We start from the raw sequence: 22,214 nt of genomic DNA on the forward strand, positions 1-22,214 counted from the left end.
TGTTAAGGACAGATAAAGTGTAGCTCAGTCAATCCCTTGCTAAATCCTAGCATAGCACCAGAGCTCAAGCATTCTCTGTTGTGGAGTTTGGCCCTATCTCCCATACAAGATAAGTCACCAGCAAAGAGCTCTTTAACTCCTGCCCCACCAGCATCAAGGATGTTTTGCAGAGCCTTACCCTTACCATTGTTGTTGTTGTTGTTAGGTGTGAAGTCGTGTCCAACCCATCGCGACCCCATGGACAATGATCCTCCAGGCCTTCCATCTCTGCCATTTACTCTGAGGGCCAAACTCAGTCTGTTTGGGGCAGCCACTGTATTTATTCATCCATTGTGAGAGGCTGGCAGGATATTTCTTGTTGTTATCATTATAAAAGAGCACATAGGCATGGAGAACAAATCCCCTCCTTTACCTTCCTCTCTGTGTTCTCCAGTCCAGCTTATTTCAGTTATTGGAGCTGGTTTGAAAAGTGTGTGAAGGACCAGAGCACAGTGAATTAAGGCAGAGGAAGGGTGAGTCTTAAGTTTCTTTCACCTACCTGCAACTTTCCATGTAAAAATGTGAAGGCAAGTAAGCTGCAGGAGTTTAGACGAGCTAATCAGAAGAGGAAGCAGGAGATGCATGGCGATGGTGAAGAGATCATGGCCATGGCCTGAGTAGGATCAGAAGAAAGGATGAAATCAAATGCATACACAGAGGTGTATGCCTGGGGATAAAGAATGGAGTAATAGCTCCAAAATTCTCCATGTTATCTGATTGCTAGTGTAACAGTTGAATAGGCAGTATGAAGTAAGACTGAATACTTCAGAGAAACGGGCTGAATATTTTGGTACACTGAACAAAACTGTATTTGGTTTTGTTTTAATTCATCAGGAATGTAAGTAGCGTCCATCTTGTGGAGAAAACAAAGGAAATGCTTCCAAATGATGAGACTAGGGTTAGTGCATAACTGGGTTGATTCCCTTAGGCAGTGGTCCCCAACCTTTTTGAGGCTGGGGACCGGCAGGGCAACTGCCAGCCCGCGCATCCGCGCCCGCGCCCGCGCATTGCACATGCGCAGCCGAATCACGCATGTGTGGCACTTACGCGCATGCATGTGCACGATTTCGGCTGTGCATGGCGCATGTGTGCATGCGTGGCCCGGCTGCACATGCGCAATGAGCGGGCGCGGCCCTGGTTCCCTCTCCCCCCCCTCCCGCAGTAAGAAGCTTCCTGGGCCGCAAGCTTGCGGCCTGGGAAGTTTTTTACTGCGGGGGGGGGTGGGGAGAGGGAGCCGCAGCCCGGCGCCACGGCCTTCATGGCCCGGCACCGGGCTGCGGCCCGCGTGTTGGGGACCACTGCCCTTAGGGACACAGAACACTGAAGATTTGTACCATTTTTGTAGTATTTGGTATTTGTAGTATTTGGTAGAACTCTGGTGGAGGCAACTTAGCACCAGTGACAGGGAAGAGATCCCAAGAGGGCAGCAGATCTTGTGCTTCAGCTGGCTCCCTACAGAATCTGTCGTCGTCTTCTCTCTCTCTCTCTCTCTCTCTCTCTCTCTCAGTATTTTGCTTTCTTTTCACATACACACTCTCACACACACACATCAACTCCCCAGCTAGATAGTAAGCTTGCCTCTCCCAAGCCCTGATGGCCACTTGAACAAAATAATTTCCTGACATCCATGCACATGGCAGAGATAGCTACAGTATTTATTACATCTACAATGGTTATCTTTGTCATGTAGGATAGACCCAGTAATCAGAGGCCAAGTCTTCACTTGCACTGTCTAGAGTGGGGTGTATATATGCATTTCTTGCCCATTTCTTAGTCTTTTTGTTGAATGTATGGTTAAAGTGACTACTACACTAAAAACTTCGGTTCTGTTCCAGGTCACAAACTACAACTACAGAGCAGAAGTGAATAAACTCATCCCTCATTTAAAGAGTTTGGATGAAATACCAGCAAACAAAACTGCCATTCCATGTAAAATGAACAAAGATTGGCTAATGGTCAAGGAATCCATCAAAGAAGGAAATTTAGTTGAAGAGGGAGCTGGTTTAGGTATGCTAAATTATTGTGCAAACAGCATGTTTATTCTCTCCTGTGCACAGCAAGGCAAGCATTGTTATCAGGAATAAGAATGGGCACATAAACCATAACTTTTGGTTTATGCAGAACAGTAGAAGGGTAGAACTAAACAGAGTGGCAGAACCACGTTTTCAAAAATGGGTCATGTCAAACAGTTGTAAAGCAGAGAGGAAAGGGTAGGGGCAACCTAAAGTCAAAGAAGAGCTCACAGGGAAGATGTGCTGAAATCTTCATTCACATGCTGCTGGTGCTGCATTTTGGAAACAACAGCTGTAGCCCTCACAATTAATTTCTGCAACAAAGTTTTATTCTGGGTATAAGTTTTCATGTGCACACACACTTCTTCATAGGTGTGCATGCACACAAAAACTTATACCCAGAATAAAATTGTCTTGATCTTAAAGGTGCCACCGGACTCAAACTTTGTTCTGTTGCTTCAGACCAAGACGGCTACCCATCTGAAACCCGTTTTATCCTAAAACGTGTTTACTATGGCTCTTGGATTGTAACAGCAGCAATTTGTAACACTGTCATTTGAGTGAAGCTCTCTATTCTACTCATTACATTTCATATGGCAAAATTCATTGCCCAGAAAATAGTATCCTAAAAATTCTTAGACGTGGGAGATCACTGTATTTATTTAAATGACACAATCTTTTTACAAAATAACTTAATAAGGCTCAAAAGCTCTTAGTATCTCATTTGTTCAGGAGTTAATGACCTGTTTTGTGCTGTGTTCTGTAATGAAGCTGCCCTTTATATGAGACTTTCTCTAGATCACAAGAATTTCTAGGAAAGACAAGGAAACTTGTTCTGGGCCATGTTTAAAAATCCTGCATTATTATAGCAACAAATAAAGCAAAAGTACAGTTGGTAGTATATTTTCTGTAAAACCTAAATGTGAAAATCTATAACTGACTCTAAAAAACATCCGTGCTTAGTTTTTTTTTAAAAGTTCATTGTGAATATGTGTTTTCTGTCTTGAATTCTGAGACCATAAGTAGCTATGGCTACATACTCCCTTGCACTGCCAAGGTATCACAGTGAATAGACACTGACATATAAAATAAAGAAAATCAACTTGTTCAAGAGCTCTTGGGTCATGCAGAAATGCTTTGAAGAACATGTGTTCAGCTCTTGTTCTAAAGGCTGAACATGAGAGAAGAGAAATGCTGAATTAACTTCAAGATAAGGAAATAATGTTCTTGTTTACTGTGCTGTGTCATACTTGGTGAAATTCTCCCTTCACAGATTCTCACCCATCAGTGACAAGAAGACCAAGTTCTGCTGGAAGACTTGCCACAAGTAACTTCTTACCAGCTTCCAGACCACAGACTGCGCAGAGACCTCCTACTGCTCACCTACTCTCTAGTAATAGCACCTTCTTAGAGTCGACAGTGTCTGAGGAGATAGTGCCAGAAGATGATTCCAGTGACTTGACACATGGTAAAATATTACCTTGTGCTGTTCTCCCCCACTTTCAACTTACAGGCTTCTCTTAATAAAAATATGGAAGTACTTCTAGATGAGGATAAGTATTGTCTTCCCCATAAACTTTGTTCAATGGCATGTATACCTGGTATCTTTTGTTTTAGCATTACTACCCACATTATCTGAGACACTACCAGTCAGGGCAACCTAGGCTGAATCTGCACGGAGCTTTTATTCCAATCCCAGGTCAATTCAGTCCCTGCCATCTCCACTGAATGCAATTTCCATTTTGATTTTATCTGATTTAAATTTTCCCTGTGCAACAAGCATGATTGATCCGGGGTGGCCCCACCTTTATCCTGCAATATCCTAGAGTGGATATAACCCTCAATATTTTAAGAATCGGATTGAGAAAGCATGAGAAAGCATGTGGAAATCTGCCTGTTTTGAATTTGTTCCTGAACTCTGTGGCAGAGAAGTCCTGATTGGCCAGAGCATCAGTTCCTGGTTTCCAGGCTTAAAGGGGAAGCCCTAACTTGCCTTAAAGCCGAAGCCCTAACTTTTCTCAGCAGAAGCTCCAGAAGCCCTAAACTTCTCTCAGTAGAGATTTGCCTCTTGGATTTTTTCTCCCTCCTCTGCTGTCTCCAATCCCCCCCCCCCCCCCCGGTTCATGAAAAGAAAGAGGCTCCTGCTGCGCTTGGCTCCCCCCTCCCCTTCTGAGCTTCGCTAACCACATGCAAAACACTTTTCTGTTTCAATGGGGAGGGGGGGGAGGAAGACCTGAGTTCAAATCGATCTGGATTCAGCAGGATCCACAATGGAATAAACAAAGTAAGTGCAGATTCAGCCCTAGTTTTCTCACCCCCTCTGATATTCCCCTGGGATACTGATTCACTAAACAAACACGTACTGAAAATAGATATTCATGTTCCTAAACTTGTGAATAAAAGGCTACTGTTATTTCTGTAAGGCGATGATGCAGTGATTCTCTCACAGACTAAAAAGGAACTCAAAAGGTCTTTGGAAGCTTTGGCCTTACACTGTCAGGATGAACACCTAACAAAAATTATGTGCTTTAATAATGGAGCAAAGTTTTTTATTTGTCATATAGATGAACATCATATTGAGCAAGTTAAATGTTTTAAATGTTTCAGTATAGTGGAAAACAAACTGCTCATATTTGCTCTGTAGCTGACTGCCCAGAGGAGCTCAGTGGCTATTTTAAGATTCTATCGTACTAAGGGTAGTGGCTTAATTCCTACCGCATTTAAATTGTTTTGGGTTAAATCATTAGCTCAACTTACATATGGTACCTAATTAGGCCCTTTCTGTAATTTTACTCCTTTAGAGAAAATTCAGCCAGGCTTTCTTAGAGCCCTCTTTAATGTCCCAAAATATACAGCTAACGTCATGCTTTGGCAGGAGGTGAGGTTGATAAAAGTAGAGACCAGGATATGGATAGTAATAATTAACTACTGGCTGAGACTTTATCTTCAACCTGTAGGCCTTATTCCCTTCTTCCTATCAGTTAGCCCACAACCCACCTGGTGCACAGAGATCATTAACAAACTTCTTGAAATAGGATTAGCTCCTGAACAATTACTAGAAATGGTATCCCGGGGGGGAGGCAGGATAGAATTTAAAGGATGATGATGATGATAATATAGGCAAGCAAAAGAATTGGTTTATCAACAACTTATGGATATTGAGTTGCAAACTAAAATTGCCATACTTCCAAGCCCATATAGGCTATTAAAATCTTGGGAGAGATTTTCTACCATTCCATATTTAATACATATCACCTTTGCTAAATTTCATTGGGCTTTTTTGAGAGCTCAGTTCAACGCATTTCCATCAGCACTGCTTAGTGGAAGATTACAGCATGTGTCTATGAAGGAATGACTGTGCCCTTAATGTTGGGGTGCAATTAAATTGACTGCTCATATTGTATGGCATTGTGATTGTTATAGGGATATCAAGTAGTCTAATTTCACCCTTGTTACAGAGATTCTCTAGATATACTGATGGTCTTTGAGTTAACTTTTTACTTGCAGATAAAGATAATTCTATTTCTTATATAGTGGCGTTCTGTTATATTGCAGTAGAGTGTGGAAATCTTTGGTTGAAGTTGGGTGACTTGGTTGTTAAAATGTTTTAATAATGTTATTGTGGTTTTATTTATTTTCTGATGCTAGTTAGTGACCATAAATAAACAAATGAATGAATAGACCTATTTCAAACTACAGAAACTGAGTCCATCAAAATCTTAACAAGAATATTCCAATAAATATGGAAAATAAAACAATGGGGCCGCTCAATTTACATTCCAGTTCTGAAAACAAGGAGACATCAAAGACTGCAGCAACTATTATACCATCACATTAATTTCTCACATGAGTAAACTGATGGTCAGAATCTTACAAACAAAGACTGTTACCATATATGGAATAAGAAATGGCAGATACTCAAGCTAGATTCAGAAAAGTAAGAGCCACTGGTGATCCTATTGCAAATTTACATTGGTTACTGGAGCACATGAGAGAGTTTCAGAAGAAAATTAGCTTTTTGTATTTAAAGGAGCCTTTGGCTTTACACAGATTTTGAGCGTGGGATTATATAATGATTTACCAGCATCCATTGAGAATGATATTTTGAAGGCCTCAGGCTGTTTCTGCTTTGCTTCATGCTTATAACAGGGTTATGCTGCAACAGGAGTAGACTGATATAATTATAGCATGAGTCATTGTTGAAGTTTTGTGTCATGTCAGTTTGTATTTGACTGTGTGTTGTCACAGTCAAGGTTCAGCTTTTAAAGTTAAAGTCTGAAATCCAACTCCAACATTTGGAATTTCCAATCAAAGTTCAACATCAATATGATTCTAGTTGAAATTCATCACCTCTGTGGAATCTCAAAATACTATTGGTCATTTTGAGTGACATTTCATTTTACCCTTTATAATCAGTGGATTTCCATCTATATTTTTGTATAATTTGCATGAAGAACTTGTAAAATAAAACTACACACACCTTTGTAGTATATTTAGACGCTTTTTTCCATTGTTCAGTTCTACGGACTTTTTTGTTGCTTTTTAGTTTTTTTCTGTGTATAAGCAGACTGGATATTCTGCTTTATAAAAGCATATGAAATTGTAAAATGGAACAAACTATTTTGCATTTCTTTTTGCCAGGTGTCAGCAGAGTTATATGTGGAAATCCTATCAAAGCTCTTCATGCACGGAGACAAAAACTAGGTGTAGGTTTTCTTTCATATGTATTTTACTTTCGGGTGGGAGGAAGCTAGTGTGACAGAAATTTATTAGGCATAAACTTGGGAAGAAATGATGGAGAATAGTTACCAGTAATGCAAGTTGTTACCTCTGTATCCAAAGCTCGAGCATTAGCATGCTAGCAGGACTATTTTCATGGCCTTAGAAGCCTTATGCACTGAATAAAAATGCAGTCTCAGTAGCCTGTTATAAAACACTGGTGTTCTTGAGCGAGGATTCAACCACTATATTTCTGTATTCTGTATATGTGCTGTCAATGTTAAATATGTGATTGTTGCCATTGTCATTGGCAGGATAATACTTTACACAGTTAGGCCCACACTGTTGGGGTACTAAGCTTCCATTTAGTCACTTGGATGGTATCCTGTCTCATTTAATACACCAATTCCTTTTGTTTTCACACACTCTAGCACCAAACCAAGAAAAGAAGGTTGTTTTTTATACCCTGCTTTTCCCTGCCTGAAGGAGTCCCAAAGCAGCTTACATTTGCCTTCCCTTTCCTCTCCCCACAACAGACACCCTGAGAGGGAGGTGAGGCTGAGAGAGCTCTGGCAAGACTGCTTGGTCAGAACAGCCTTACCAGGGCTGTGATGAACCCAAGGTCACCCAGCTGGCTGCATGTGGAGGAGCGAGGAATCAAAACCAGCTCACCAGATTAGAAGCTGTCGCTCTTAACCCCTACACCACACTGGCTCTCAGTTCAAAGAAGTGTACAGAAAGGATAATTCAGTTCTCAGTTGCTCTTATTATTTAATGTGGAACAAATTAAATAGGCTAAGCTGGGACACTTCAGATAAGGTAAAACTTACGTAGGTAAAACTTCCTTTATGTCATAAAAGAAAGAACTACGCTTCACTGTTAAAGGAAAAATAAAGTGCTGCTGTGGAGGGGGTGTATGTTACCTGCTGTCCTTGGATATTGGTGGCTTGACTTCAACTGATGGAATAAAGGAGGTGTATAGTATTATCTTTGTGTGCTCTGAAAATTCATAACTTGTCCTGATTCCATGGTACACTGGCTCCCTACTTCACATGCTCAATATTTTCTAGTTGTAATAGCATCTATTTTGTTTCTTAGTCATGGTGGACTTCTGGTGTCCTCCTCCCACTTATAGTGGGCTTAGATATATTAGATGCCTGGTGTGAAAGCTGGCAGGGTAAATTGCCAGGATGGATAAGCTGCCTTGCCCTTCCTCAGTTTCCCCAATAATGACTGATGAGGAAGAAAAGAGCACTGCTAGACCACCACATTGAGGCACGCAATATGTTGGTGCAGTTAGGATAAGGAAAGGGCATGGGGGTTGCCTGGGAAAGCAGGAAAGGCTTGCTCTTCTTTCCTCCTGCCATAATGTACCAATTCACAGGACCTCCCTTAGTCCCCCCTGGCACAGCTGCAACTCCCTGACAGTGCAGTGTGCATTGACCATGGGTAGAATAAATCCTTTGCATCAGAAATGGGCATGATAAGATGAACATGTAATCAAATACATGTATATGTCATTTGCTTGCCATCAGGCAATGAAAAGCCTTCAGGGAAGAGTGATGACCTGCAAATGCCTTCTAACACATTCTACCAATGTTTCAGTCTACAGCAGTGAACATGTTCCAGCCACAGTGTCATCCAGATGACCCTGAAGAAACTAGCTGTGTAAATGTTGAAGAAATCTTTGCTGAGCTGAAAATTTGGACAGAGCAGTATAACCAGTAAGTTCAGATTTAGTCTCTAAATCAGGAATCTCTAGACTATGTTAAGTAATAAAGCCTCCCTGTATGGAACAAATTAGCTTACATTACAGGTTTGTGACATGGTAAAATATTCCTAAAGGAAGAGGAAAAAACAGGATGTTGCCATTCATTTTTTGGATGGCCAACTGTATGTTGGTGCAGTTAGGATAAGGAAAGGCTCTCTGCTGATACTGTGTCTTCCAGCCCATTCAGGGTGAACTCTAGAGAATCCCTGTACTTTCAAAAGCCCCTGCCCACACTTGGATGGACTACCTTTGTTCAATATTACCAGATGACTAAAATGACAGTTGAGTTTTCCGTATGTTCCCACTAACAAAGCAAGTATTCCAGCCACCCTGTGGAATGCTGAAGAACTGCCTTTGATTTTTACATTCAGATGGTTTCCATATGGGAACTGATTTGCAACCCAACACATCCTTCCTATGGATAGGATTAATGATCTTCACGGATTGAAAAATTAGGGGATGGGATTTTGTCCTTCAAGCTCCTATTTTAAACTGCAGTGTAAAATGTGGGAAGCTCCTGTGCATATGGCTCCTATATTATCTGAGTCTCTGATATAATGGAGCCTCTGCTGGCTTCTTTCTTCTTACGGTATTTCTTCACAAGACAGAGTGGCCAAAGCGCAAACCAAAGCATCACTCAACAGAGCTGTATGATCCTTTTATTTCAACTGGCATTAAGACTTCCTTTTAGTGCATATCCTTCACCTACAGATGTACTCTGAAGTATTTTTAGTTTTGTTTGGATATGGTAGTTACGCATCTAATGTAAGATATATCGGCGTGATGAGCTTCAATCAGCTGACCTGTTGCACTTCGCTTACGGCTTTTTTTGTTGATCTGGAAATGTGAGATCTCTTTTTGTCTACCACTCTTCATCCAAAGTTGCCAATTCCTTGTTTAAATGTTTTGCTAACTATATGAAATTTCCCTAGCTCCCGCCCATGGTCTGAAGAGGCTTTTTTCAGGTGCACTTTTTTGACAGATTCTTGGATTCTCAAAATGTTTTGATGGGTGGTCTTTAACTCTTTTTCTGTCATTGGGTAAAGGGCTTCTGTAAATTCCATGCCAGCTCAGCTTTCACCTTTTGTAGCATTTCCTCCCTTTTGGATTCCTTACTTCCATAGTCAGTAAACAAAATAACTTTGGGGTATCTTATACTTGCCTAACCAGGTCATGCATTATTATTATTATTATTATTATTATTATTATTATTATTATTATTATTATTATTATTATTATTATTATTATTATTATTATTATTATTATTATTATTATTATTATTTCGATTTATTTCCCGCCACTCCCAAATGGCTCGTGGCGGGTTACAGTGTCTTAAAAACCCCATTAAAACTCCCATTAAAAGACTTTAAAATGTCACAACATTGGCCATACAATGGGGTAGCTCCCCAGATGATACTGGGAATCTTATGTTCCCTTTATACAATGTTTCCACAGCTGCTGGTGGTGACAGTGTAAAGTTTTTAGAGGTTTTTGGCTATTGGTTGGGTCCCTAGAGAGAGCTTGGGGGGGTCCATGCTAGAAGCAGTTTTGCATGTCCCTAGGAGCCCCATTGTCTACAAGGAGGCTTTAATGTCTTTGTTTTAAATGTGTTGTAACATACACTATGGGAGGCCAGGATGCAAATGTAATTGAGTAGACGAAACCTTTCTGGTAGGTGTCCACACACCATCCCAAGGGAGAAGGCTCTTCAAGTACTGAAAATAACATACAGTGATGAAGAGGAAGAGGCGTGGAGCCTGAGTGACAGCTGTGATGAAGACTCTAAAGAAATGAACAAGGAAGACCTAAAGGAAAAGATGTCTCCTGATTCTTCCTACCAGTCTGGTGTTTCTCAGTCATCCTCAGGTAGAGAATGTAAAGGGCTTTTTAAAATCCAGCATCCCTCCCCCCATTTAATTGAAACCTTTCATATTATCATTGCACAAGTCTACATTAAAAAATAATATAGCACTATTTAGTCTAGACAGAAGAGACATGGCTGCCTGCTGACCTTTGAAAATCACCACCACCAGGATAGACCTGCACTCCAGCCCTAGGCGGGTGCCCTGCCTTCAAATAATCAGATAAAAACAAAACATTCATGAAATGGGGGAGGGAACAACACTGCTGTGGAGGCAAAGGCGGGGCTTCCAGACATCCTTCATTCTCCCCACCCCCATACATACCTTTAAAAGGGGCTAGAGTAGGGCCTTGCCAGAGTGCCACAGTGGAAAAGGTTTAGACTCTAAAACTTTTATTTTGAATTAAAATGAAACTTCAAATGATCAAAAAATGGTGTGGCTATTGTAATCAAAGCATGGATGCCATTTTATCCAGTGGAATAATTCAAAATGAGAGTTTCTTTCTCCCTGATGGAAAATGTAAAGCACCCAGTGCTGGGAAATACAACATCCTTAGAACAAAAGCAAACCCTCATAGAAGGAGGTCTGGATTATGTGCAGGATGCATAACTTAATTGTGCTGGAGATCAATTGCTTGGAACATCCCCTAGCCCTTTCCAGTCATTTATCAGTCTTTGCCAAGGAGCACATAAGACTGGTGCCCTAAAGGCCATTTTCTTGGAACCATCAGTACTGGATCAAGTCTTTAAAAGGTCAGCTTTCTTTTTAAAGCAATGAGTCCTTGTATTGTAAGTCCTGCTAAAAATTCACATTTTAAAAATTTCTTGTTGTTTGACCTCAGTCAGTTGAGGCCATGCAGATGCTCTTTCCTCATAGTGTTTTAATCCTGTGTGCAAGTTCACTGCAGAGGCAGCCGCCTCTGGTCTGGCTCAGGAAGCGGATGCTGGAGCTGGCTTTAATGTTCTGTCAGTGAGACTCCTGTGCAGCTCAACCCTGGCCTGGGGTACCATCGGTAGATCATCTCTTTTGAAATGCAGTCATGCCCATTAGCTGTGGTTTGGCTTTGCTAAAATGAAATAATTAACAATCCATACACTGCTGCAGTCCTTAGCTTGCTCTGTAGATAAGTATCTTGCTAAGGGGTCTCAAGAACATGTACTTTGGGCATGCTAGCTATAGTGTAAAAACAGGAAAACCTGGCACTGGGTTGAGGACTTAAATTGACAAGAATCCAGAAGTTGTAAAGTTCCTGTAATTTTTAAATAGTAAAATCTGCATTTTCTGTTTACATTTTCTAAAACTACACACATGGAGTGTCCTACGTCAGCATTTTCTCTTAAGGTACACTGTTTTTAAACTTTAATAGGGATGTTTTGCTTCCCTGTAGTCCTCAGACTGGAACTTTTTTTGATGGGGGTGTGATATGGATGGGTGTGTGTGTGTGTAGAGAAGCCATACAATGCTGTCCTCCATTGTCTTTTCTGCATTCTGATATTTCCCAAACCTGCCTTGGTATAAGCATTCCCAAAAGAATCATACAAGTTTATGGATAGAAAGTTGCACAGATCACCTGTCCATATTGGCATAATTTTCTGTTATCATGGCTGCCATTTCCCATCCCCCCATGCCACTTGAAGGATTAGAAAAATACCTATTCATCAGTTGCTGTATATCACTATAACATAATGCTGTAGTGATATAGCCACTACCTTTGTAAGGCTCAAGACTCCTTTATCGGCATAACAAACATCCAAATCAGAGAAAACATAGCTACATACCAAAAGATAAATTATACTGTACAAATCTAAGCTTATCCCTTCTGCATTAATAACCAAAACAACAACCTGTGTTGGCTCTAAACATCAACATGGAATTAGGTTCGAGCAGAGAAGTTTGTATATTAATGTATCTTCTTTCTTTTATTATGATAAAACCTTGGAAATGGCAGGGCTTTTCTGCACGCGATAAATATAGCAAAATGCTTACCTTGTGAAGACTATATTCCATCCGCTCTGCATGACATCGCCAACCTCCCATGTTTGGCCAGCAAACTGCTTGCTACATCCACCATTTTAAACTGGGGAATCGCATAAACTGGATTCAACCTCTTAAAAAGTGCTATCCCCCTGTGGACAACCAGCAGGCCAGCAGCAAAAGAAATGTATGGAGGTGAAGAAGTGCTACTCTGCCTCCAATGTCCCACCCTCTCACCCACCTGCCTCTTCCTTGTTCCCAGGGTCAGGATTTTTTTTTTTTAAATGGAGAACAGCCTGGAGCAATGAATAGGAGGACAAGTGTGCAGACAATGCCAGAAATTTCCCCCCAAAAAGTTGTGACACAAAGTATGCCTCTCTAAAGTCCCCCCTCAAAAAAAAATCAGGAACGAGACTAATTTTTAAAAGTATCAAGACTCGTGATTCCATAAAGGGTGGCGTTCAAAAAGCACTATGCATCTATGATTAGATGCATATGCGTTTAAACAGAGAAGTATTAATTTAAAAAATTAGCAGGCATCAAGGGACCCTTAAAAATGGAGAAAGGGGATTGGCTGCCTGGATTGATTGACAAGTGGAAGAGAGCTATGCACGTATAAAGCGCGTTGGTCTCTTCCACCATTTCCAGCAGTACTTGTGGAGCATAAGAAGCACGAAAAGGCGGCAGACAAGAGCAAGACCACAAAAAGGTGCGGAGTGGCCGGGAGGCAAGATAATATTTAAAGGTAAAGGTATCCCCTGTGCAAGCACCAAGTCATGTCCGACCCTTGGGGTGACGCCTTCCAACGTTTTCATGGCAGACTCAATACAGGGTGGCCTTGCCAGTGCCTTCCCCAGTCATTACCGTTTTACCCCCCAGCAACTCATTTTACCGACCTCGGAAGGATGGAAGGCTGAGTCAACCTTGAGCCAGCTGCTGGGATTGAACTCCCAACCTCATGGACAGACAGCTTCAGACAGCATTTCTTCCGCTTACCACTCTGCGCCACAAGAGGCTCTTAAGATAATATTTAGTGTAATGTTATTCAGCTGGTGTAACACTATTTTTCCTAATGTACGGAATGCCCAGAGTTTCCAGAATTATTCTTCAGACAAGTTCTAATGTTGTGAGTTGTTCCCCAAAAGGAATCTTTATCAATAGTCCGTAACCTTGGGAATCTTACTTGCCGGAGCACAGATGTATGCTACACATTAGACCTCATTTGAACAATTCAAAACAGAGACCCGATCCAGAAACTCTGTCTTTCACAAGGTTTATCATAATAAAAGAAAGAAGACATTTAACACACAAGTTTCTCTACATGAATTTTATTCCATGTTGATGTTTAGAGTCTACACAGGTTCTTGTTTTGGTTGTTTTTCGCACTGTGTTCTCCAGATTCTTTTCCTTCTGCATTGGCAAACAGCGACTGTTTACTGTCATCATATTCCCAAGTACATCGGCAACCTTGGCAAGCTGGATAAGATCTCTTTCACATAACACTGATTTTATAGTAAGGATCTTAGATCTGCTTCTTGAATTTAAATCTGTCAAATAATCCTGAATTGCAGCTCATTGGTTCAAAAGGGCTGAACAGTTTAATAATGCAATATGGATGAATGTGTCCGGGACTTCACATCTGTGAAGACAATACCTTTCTGGTGCAGAGACTTCCCCATGACACATTTGAGATGAAAGAGTTTACTTTTGTCAGTAAAAAGGCCCTTCTTGATAGATGGGAGTCCAGCAAATATAAATATGCCGGTAAGGCTTTATATGTTGGCAGGATATCTGAGAAGAGGGGAGAACAAATGTTACACAGGGCAGAATTCAGCATTAGAATTTGTTTTAAACAAAAAACAAAACAAAAAATCCAGTGGAGCAGAAGAGCAGAGAATGGAGAAGAAGAAAGTAAGTAGAATGCTCTCCTGTGGATGCTTCATTGTGAATGGTTCTACATTTGCAGTGGCAATGAATGTAGAACAAAGACTCATCAGCATAGGGAAGCAACCAAAATCTTTATTTTGCTAACTGCCTAATCAAGATCCCTGTGCTTCGTCTAAAACAAATCCATCCATGTGTTAAGAAGAAATAGTACTAACTTGCTTCACAACAGAGACTTTACATTCAGATATAATATTCCAGATTTCAGAATATTATAGCAAGAAGGGAATTGAGCAAGGCTAGTGATGGAGACCAGAAGTAAGGGGCATAGAACATGATAAGGAGCTGTTCAGGTGGTCAAGTCACTGTTTATTTGAACCACTGGAAGCCCTACTCAGAGATCTCCTTCTTTTCCCAAAACTTCCACAATAATTGTCAACTTAAGTCCATACTTTCCATGATAATTATCAACACTTTTAACATAGTATTAATTAAAAAATGGAGATTTAACAGAAGCAGTTTTAGAAAAGAACTTCTGCACAGCATGTCATGTAGATGTGGAGAACAGTCTATCCTGTGATATCTTTATCTTTGACTGGATCCTTCAGGATTTTATCTTTGACTGGATCCTTCAGGATTTTAAAATGGTTCCTAACACATACATTAATGGGAATTCGTGTCACTTTTCCTGCCCTGGTATAACCATGGGTGTCCAATCCTAAATCCATCAAAATCACGAAAGCATCTCAGCTAGGGTAGCTGCTGTATAACTGTCTCAAGTTTGGAAAGAACTCTGCTTCTAAATAATGTGCTTTCCTATTGCATTTCAGATTCATTGCATGTTTCAGAAAATGCATTACCCGCTCTTATAAAGTACCCTCTTGTACCTTCTCCTCCAAAATGTCCCTCGCCTGCATCCATACAGGGTGTGAAAGGTGGGCTTGTCAGAGCCAGACATCGGAACGTTTCCAGCTCAGAAAAGGTAGCTCTGCTGAAACCAACTTTTTTGACAACTGTGAACAGAGATGTGCAGCATGTGGTTGAGAAGACTACTGTTCTTAGTCTCTGTGGAAAGCATGATGCCTCATCTACCATATCCATGCTAGGACAGAAGTATAGGTCTTGTGGCAACATCAACAAGTCAACGAGAAGGCCCATTTCTGGACCAGCAGCAATTGGATCAACAAACATCAGGTTTGGATACTTAAGTGAGGGTAGAATTGCTAAAATAAAAATTTAAAATGTCTATGGGATAAATGCTGGCTCATTAACCCTGTGATGATAACATCATGACGATAATCCAGCTGAGGTTTAAACCCATAAATATCAGTGGATTTGTACCTCTGTCATTGTGGGGCTGCAGTCCTATTGATTTTATATTTGCTTTTTTTGAACTAAATGGCCTGTATGGTCCCTTCCAACTCTGTGATTCTGTGATTTTTGAATCTGAATACTGTATTGATGCAGTTCTCTAACAAAGAGTTCTAAATAGGTTCATAAATTAATTATCTTTGAGATTGGTTATACCTTCCTTACCGAAGAAGGCAACGCTGTAACATGCCTCTACACACGTGAAGGAATAATTACAAATATACAACTATGTACACACCTATAGTACGTAGTCAGGAGGCCTGACTTGGATAGTTTCGAGTCTCGGCTTGTGTCTTTTTAAAAAACTAACCATTGAACTAGTAATCCCCCATCCTGTTTTCTATCTATCCTTCCCTCCCACCCATTGGCAAGTGTGCTACAGATGGTATTCACTGTGTGATTGGGCAGAGGTGTCTTGTTTGTTTAAAATATCCATACCCTGGTCTTTTGCAAGGCATATTATTCACAGCAGTTCACACCAAGTAAAAAAAATAAATAATAACAGGCAATCCTAAATAGAGTTACACCCTTCTAAGACCATTGAAGGTATGTTTAGAAATGCACTGTAAAAAGAAAAACAGTTGAGAGCATATTAAAGACATAAAACATCAGTCTTAAAACATATGCAAATTAAAACAGAACTAGGATCTTTGAATAGAGCCGCTTGTGGCTCAGAGTGGTAAGGCAGCAGACATGCAGTCTGAAAGCTCTGCCCATGAGGCTGGGAGTTCAATCCAAGCAGTAGTCTGAAGGTTGACTCAGCCTTCCATCCTTCTGAGGTCGGTAAAATGAGTACCCAACTTGCTGGGGGGTAAATGGTAATGACTAGGGAAAGCACTGGAAAACCATCCCATATTGAGTCTGCCATGAAAACGCTAGAGGGCGTCACCCCAAGGGTCAGACATGACCCAGTGCTTGCACAGGGATACCTTTACCTTTAGGATTTATGACTCTTTTAACATAGCTGGAACCTCTTGAAAAATACTTCACTAAAACGCCAAAGGAAGTTATTAAAAAGGTTTTAGAATAAATCTGTTGCCAGAGGGGATTGACTTCCACAACCATTAATTCATTCATTCATTCATTGAAAATAAACAAATAACAAATAAACAAACAAATAAATAAACACTGCACCACCACCACAAGGCCCTGACTTTGGTTGTTCGCTGTCTCTGCCCATGGGTACACAAAGGATAGGGCTTCAGATAAGACTTTGGCCCATGGGCAAGTTCGTACTGGAGAAGACTGCCCTTCAGTATCCCAGTCCAAAACTATAGGCCTGGGGACTGGAAGAGGCCTGTGAGCAACTGGTGCATGAGCGGGAACAGATCAATCAGAGTAGCTCCACCCACTATCCCCCCAGCAGGATAGTGGGTGGAGCTACTCTGATTGTCACTTCAGCATGGTGGAACAACAATAGTCAAGCAGGACCCCTTTGCTTCAGTGGCAGCCTCACTAGTAAGTTGGGAGCCACCACAGCTTCATTCATGCCAGCTCAGGTCTCCAAGGTGAGGTCTCCACATGCAGCTCTACTCAGTCTGCAGCTCTGGGGATGCTGCCCCAGATGGCTGTGGGGATCAGCTTTAGGATGCTTAGGGCTGATCCTGTGTTGAGCAGGGGGTTGGACTAGATGGCCTGTATGGCCCCTTCCAATTCTATGATTCTATGATTCTATGATACATGTGTGTGGAGGAGATGGGGGTGGACGATCCTCTGCTGAGGCCTACTGGTGACCAGTACCATATTCACACTCCTCCATGAGGTGGCTGTACTTTGGCTGTTGAGGGCGAGGGTATTCTTCAATAGTTTCTTCCATGTATTGGGGCCCTACTCTTGCCACCAAGCTGGATCTCCCTCTCCCATGGACTACCTGGTGGCCTTCACCTGCCTTGTGGGGTTGGGGTGCCAGTGACCTCCAATTATACTAGTCATTGGGCAGTCTGGGTTTTCTGCCACACTTGAGGCCTTGTGTGTGCAGTGCTTGTTCCCCCATCTGCTGATCCAGCAGCCTTTGCCCTGGGGTGGCTGCCACTGCATAGGGGGTGACAGAGTTTGCCAACAATATCTGGCTTGAACTCCCAGTATCGCCCTGACACAAACATTTGGCATTCTTGGCCAGAGGTGATTGCTGCCTCATGGGCATCTCTAGCATATCAGGCTATACTTGGCCTGGGTCTCAGTACACGGGGCCATGGACATGGGCTGCTGCCCACCTGTGAGTGGAGGTTGCAGCATCCAACTGCTTTACATGTTTATCCTTGAGTCCAGGCTCTTAGCACTGGTGGCAGAAGTGGACTGGGGAGGGGGGCTGCAGTGCAGGAGAGTCTGCCCAGGACTTGCAGTCTGCCCAAACAGTTTTCCTCTGCATGCATGCATGCACGCATGCACGCACGCACACACACGCACATACACACCTTGTATGGGGCCTTGCAGTGGAGACACACCAACTCAGAGCTTACCAACTGTCCTGAATAAAGTTTATATCTCCAGTGCCTGACATTACATTATATGGCACATATGGCCTAGCCTAACAAAGTCATATTTGTGTTAGATGTGGCCCTCATAACAATTGAGTTTGCCACCTTTGGGTGCTTTGGAAGCAAACAGGAAGCCAGTGTAGGGGAATATTCTATTACTGGGGTAACGAAATGTGATCAGAATCTGGATAACCAAATCATGCCTCTAGTTGGAAAGGGTGCAGCTAGCAAAGCAGCAAAATTGACTGAAGGTGTGATGTGCCATAGGTATCACCATCGTCATCTATACTTCTGAATCTAAAAGCATCCTCAAATGGAGAACTTGTTCTTTATGTCTGGCTGAATCCACTGTTTTGGCAGGATGATAGAAGAAAAACCTTAGTGGGGCTGTTATTTGCACAAAGGTCATGACCATGCATCCATATTTTTATATCATGGCTGAACAACTTCATATTTGATTGGTTGATTTCAAGCCGCTCTTGACATGTGGCTTGTGGTGGGTTACAAAATTGATGACCAATTACAATAACACCCCCAATAAAATCCCATTAATTCTAGGAGTGGAGGAGTCAGTTTTGTAGAAAATCTTCTATTCCTCTGTGGTGCATCCAGCACTAGACATAATACAGATGAATACAATATGTCAACTCAGTCTTTCAAAAATATTTGTACTAGTTCACTGTGGTTTGGTGTTTTATTTTGTTTTTTTCTCTTTCAGAGCCACTGTGGACAGCAATCTTCACAAGATGATCAGCCCTCACCACCCAGCTGTTCGCTCATGCACAAAAACGCCAGAGACCCTTACAGTGCTGAATGTGGGCCGCCCTCTGATCGCCAAGGCTTCCTTGCAGAGTTTGCCAAGCAGGCCAAATATCTCCATGATAACTCAAAGCAAGTTTCCTGAGCTGTAGGAAATGCCCCGAGCAGCTGTACATACATCATTGCCAAGGCACTGAAACATTCAGCTGTTTTCTGTGTTTCTCATTTCCTATGAGTAACACAGGCTGACTTTTCTGAGTCCTTAAGCATAACAGTGGTTCTAGGCGAGCAAAGCAGTTAAAAGGAGACACTTTCATTACCTCAAAGAAAAACTGTATACAAAGAGAGAAGCTTCAGCCTTGCAACCAACCATTTTATAGCTTCTGGAAGGAGAGACAGCTTGTACCACTACAGGCCACTCAAAAGACTGCATACCTTATAGATCAGCTGCATGACTGGCCTCATGAACCAGGGGGAGCAAGGTACAGGTTGTCTGTCAACATCCCCATAGATACCCAGCTGGTCAAGTGTCAGCTGAGGCACTCCCATGGACAAAATAACAAGACAAACTGGGGATCTGAGTGGGCTCTCTATTCTTTGGGCAGAAGTCTAACTGGCAGAACATATCCTTCATTCAGGTACCAACTTCCCTTTCACACTGTTGTTCAAACAGGTAATCCCTTCTGAAATTATTCTATTCAGCAGGGGAAAAAACTGAATAGCTCAGAGGGAGGTTGTAATCAGAAGGATTTTATCACATCAATTGTGCTTACAAGAAATCATAGCACTTGCCCAGAATGGCTGTCATACAAATCTACATGAGTGGGTAGTTTGTATATTCTCTGAGTTAAAAGGCATGTGTAAATATGTTTTCAGTGGATGTGGTTGATTCCCGAAGAATCACTCATTTACTTCGTGTTTGTTGTGGTTTTTTACAACAGGTGTACACTTGCAATCAAATGTTCTGTAACTTTTTTCCAGATCAGTTTTAGTTTGATATAAGTAATGTAATTTATTTTCCAGACTTCATCAAAGACATCAATTGTAGGGTGCTTAGCTCTATACAGTCTGCAATAAGAACACTAGAAAGAACCAAGTATGAAATAGAGATTGTTCAGTCCAAATCTTCAGCTGTCTCTTACCTTGAACCTCAAGCCCCTGAAGCCTCTTCACCTTTGGCAGTACAATCTTAAGCAGAGTTAAACTCTCCTGCGTCCATTTGGGTGTAATTCTGCATAGGATTGCACTATAGCAGTGGTTCTCAACCTGGGGGTCGTAAGCCCATTGGGGGTCGAACGACCCTTTCACAGGGGTTGCGGCAAGACAAGCAGCTTGGCTGGGGGAGCACCATCCACACAACAGCCTTGCGGGGTAGATTGAGATAGAGCATTCATCTGTCTGGAGCAGTGGAAAAGAGCAAGACTGGCATGGTGGGACAAGATGCAGAACTGAACTGAGAAACCCTGGGAAGAAACAATTTATATACAATCATGAACAATGGATCTTCACACCATTGGTCAGTTTTGGTTTAATTTCTGTGAAAGAACACTTGCATAATTTTATGGTTGGGGGTCACCACAACATGAGGAACTGTATTAAAGGATCGCGGCATTATGAAGGTTGAGAACCACTGCTATATACATAGCTAGTTTAGTCCAAATACCAAATTATTTGTATATTTTCCATTTGCTTGTAAAAGAGATCCCTCTGTTAAACCTTCATTCAGAAATGATTGCCTTCCACTGGGAAGCCTGTTTACAATACAGTGATGTGCTGTTCCTTTCTCCTGCCTCCCATAGCCCTTCATTGTGGCACTGAACCCTTTCAGGATAGGTAAGCATAAACCAAAAATCACCTATACAATTAAAGCTGCAAGTCACAAAAGTTCTTATCAGACAGGTTGCAACATAGTGTATTTAAAGAGGTTGTGTCAGCCATGCTTCCTTTGCCTCCTTGCATCAGCTATTGTAATAGTACCGCCGTAAATGCAGATCTGTGCTGGTGGGAACATAGCTCATGTACTTGAAACCGTATTTCGAGCGGGCACTCTTCTGTCCTATCAGAGCCACCAAGGGAAGCGTGGTGTCCAGTGTCGTTTTGAACGCCTAAAGAAAAGGACACGCCTGTCACCAAGAGATGCCAGCACTGCATTAGGTGATGCTTGCCATACCTCATCAGGTGAAAGTGTACAGTTAACTCAAGCCTCTTATCCTGTCACTGGAAATACAGAACATCCATCAGCCATGGAGAATATAAATGTATAATTGCTGTCCTCATAGAAGGAAAACGTGTTTCTCACAGCTGCTTATCCTTTCTATAAATATAAAAAGATAACTTATGACACCTGAACCTGTCCTGCATTCTGCTCCCAGGCTCGAGTCTTGCCAAAAAAGCAGGGTTCAGCAGGTGTTTGATATAGGGCAGTGATATAGGGCACTGGATCATGCCAGTGAAAACTGTAACTGCAGCCCTTGGCGTATTGCAGGAGTCAGATTCTTTCCCAACCCTTAAATTAAGTTTACTTCTTAAACCAAAGGCAATGAAACATTTCTCATGCAAAAAATGCAGTGCCTAAGGTAGAGACAAAATAAAGTGACGCTGAAGTTATAAAGCAGAGCAGAAGCCAATCCATAAGGATAGTAAGTTAAAACTCAATGTCATCTTTTGCCTTTCGGTAATCTATCTTTGGCCTTAATGATTGTAAAATGCCGCTTGGTAGTACATTTTGAGAATATCTCTTAAGTCATTCTTCTAAATAATATTCTAGGATTCTGTCTTCAGAGTAAGCAATCTGTCAGTTGCATCTTATTTTAAGAGTTTTCAAAAAAGTATATTATTTGACAGAATGCTTACAGTGGAGTTTGATATGTTTTGCAGAACTACCATAGCTGACAGAATGGAAAAACAGGAGACCTTGGCTTAAAGAAAAAAATATATACCTCAAAGCTTGAAAATATTTAGAATATTGAGGGCTTCTTCCTCTGATGTGTACAGATACTGCAGCAAGCCATTTCAATCATCAACCACTTATCTGCTGAATTTGTACGAAGATTTGGGAGGGTAGTGGGCTAAATATGTATTCTGGATTATTCCATCATGCATATATGAAATGCCTTTGTAGTAACAGCATTAACTGGATTTTTTAATGTGCTTTTCCATGTTAAGGCTAAGCATTGGTCCCCAGACTTTGTGAAAGGAATAGTATTCAGTCTTCTGCCGTTCTAGCCCATTCTAGTAAAGTTGCTCTCACAGAATCCCTGGATTCAACCAATTGACATTTAGCATCCATTTGTGTTTCTGATTTTTTTTTCCTTCACATTTTAAGAGACCGATGGGAAATACTTCT

The 22,214-nt window shown here is 41.5% G+C and overlaps 2 protein-coding genes across 25 annotated transcripts in view; one reads left to right on the top strand and one right to left on the bottom strand.

Moving 5' to 3' along the window:
* LRRC56 (leucine rich repeat containing 56) overlaps window positions 1-19,733 on the top strand; it is a 95,098-nt gene extending 75,365 nt beyond the window's left edge. For 13 of the 14 annotated variants that reach the window (XM_077321350.1, XM_077321354.1, XM_077321351.1 and 10 more), the window contains 7 exons: window positions 1,875-2,046; window positions 3,325-3,519; window positions 6,693-6,757; window positions 8,376-8,494; window positions 10,199-10,407; window positions 15,092-15,455; window positions 18,828-19,733. In XM_077321350.1, coding sequence (XP_077177465.1) covers window positions 1,875-2,046; window positions 3,325-3,519; window positions 6,693-6,757; window positions 8,376-8,494; window positions 10,199-10,407; window positions 15,092-15,455; window positions 18,828-19,020 — 1,317 coding nt within the window. In that variant the 3' untranslated portion in view covers window positions 19,021-19,733. The remainder of the gene's footprint in view (window positions 1-1,874; window positions 2,047-3,324; window positions 3,520-6,692; window positions 6,758-8,375; window positions 8,495-10,198; window positions 10,408-15,091; window positions 15,456-18,827) is intronic. The other variant, XM_077321355.1, reaches the window with a different exon arrangement.
* A 460-nt stretch (window positions 19,734-20,193) lies between these two features.
* The window catches only part of LMNTD2 (lamin tail domain containing 2), a 65,404-nt gene continuing 63,383 nt past the window's right edge, over window positions 20,194-22,214 (bottom strand). For 10 of the 11 annotated variants that reach the window (XM_077321341.1, XM_077321342.1, XM_077321336.1 and 7 more), the window contains one exon: window positions 20,195-20,973. In XM_077321341.1, the coding sequence (XP_077177456.1) occupies window positions 20,827-20,973 (147 nt within the window). In that variant the 3' untranslated portion in view covers window positions 20,195-20,826. Of the gene's footprint in view, window positions 20,974-22,214 lie in introns of all 11 variants that reach the window. The other variant, XM_077321334.1, reaches the window with a different exon arrangement.

This window comes from Paroedura picta, chromosome 2, assembly GCF_049243985.1.
Source record: "Paroedura picta isolate Pp20150507F chromosome 2, Ppicta_v3.0, whole genome shotgun sequence".
Taxonomy (NCBI): domain Eukaryota; kingdom Metazoa; phylum Chordata; class Lepidosauria; order Squamata; family Gekkonidae; genus Paroedura; species Paroedura picta.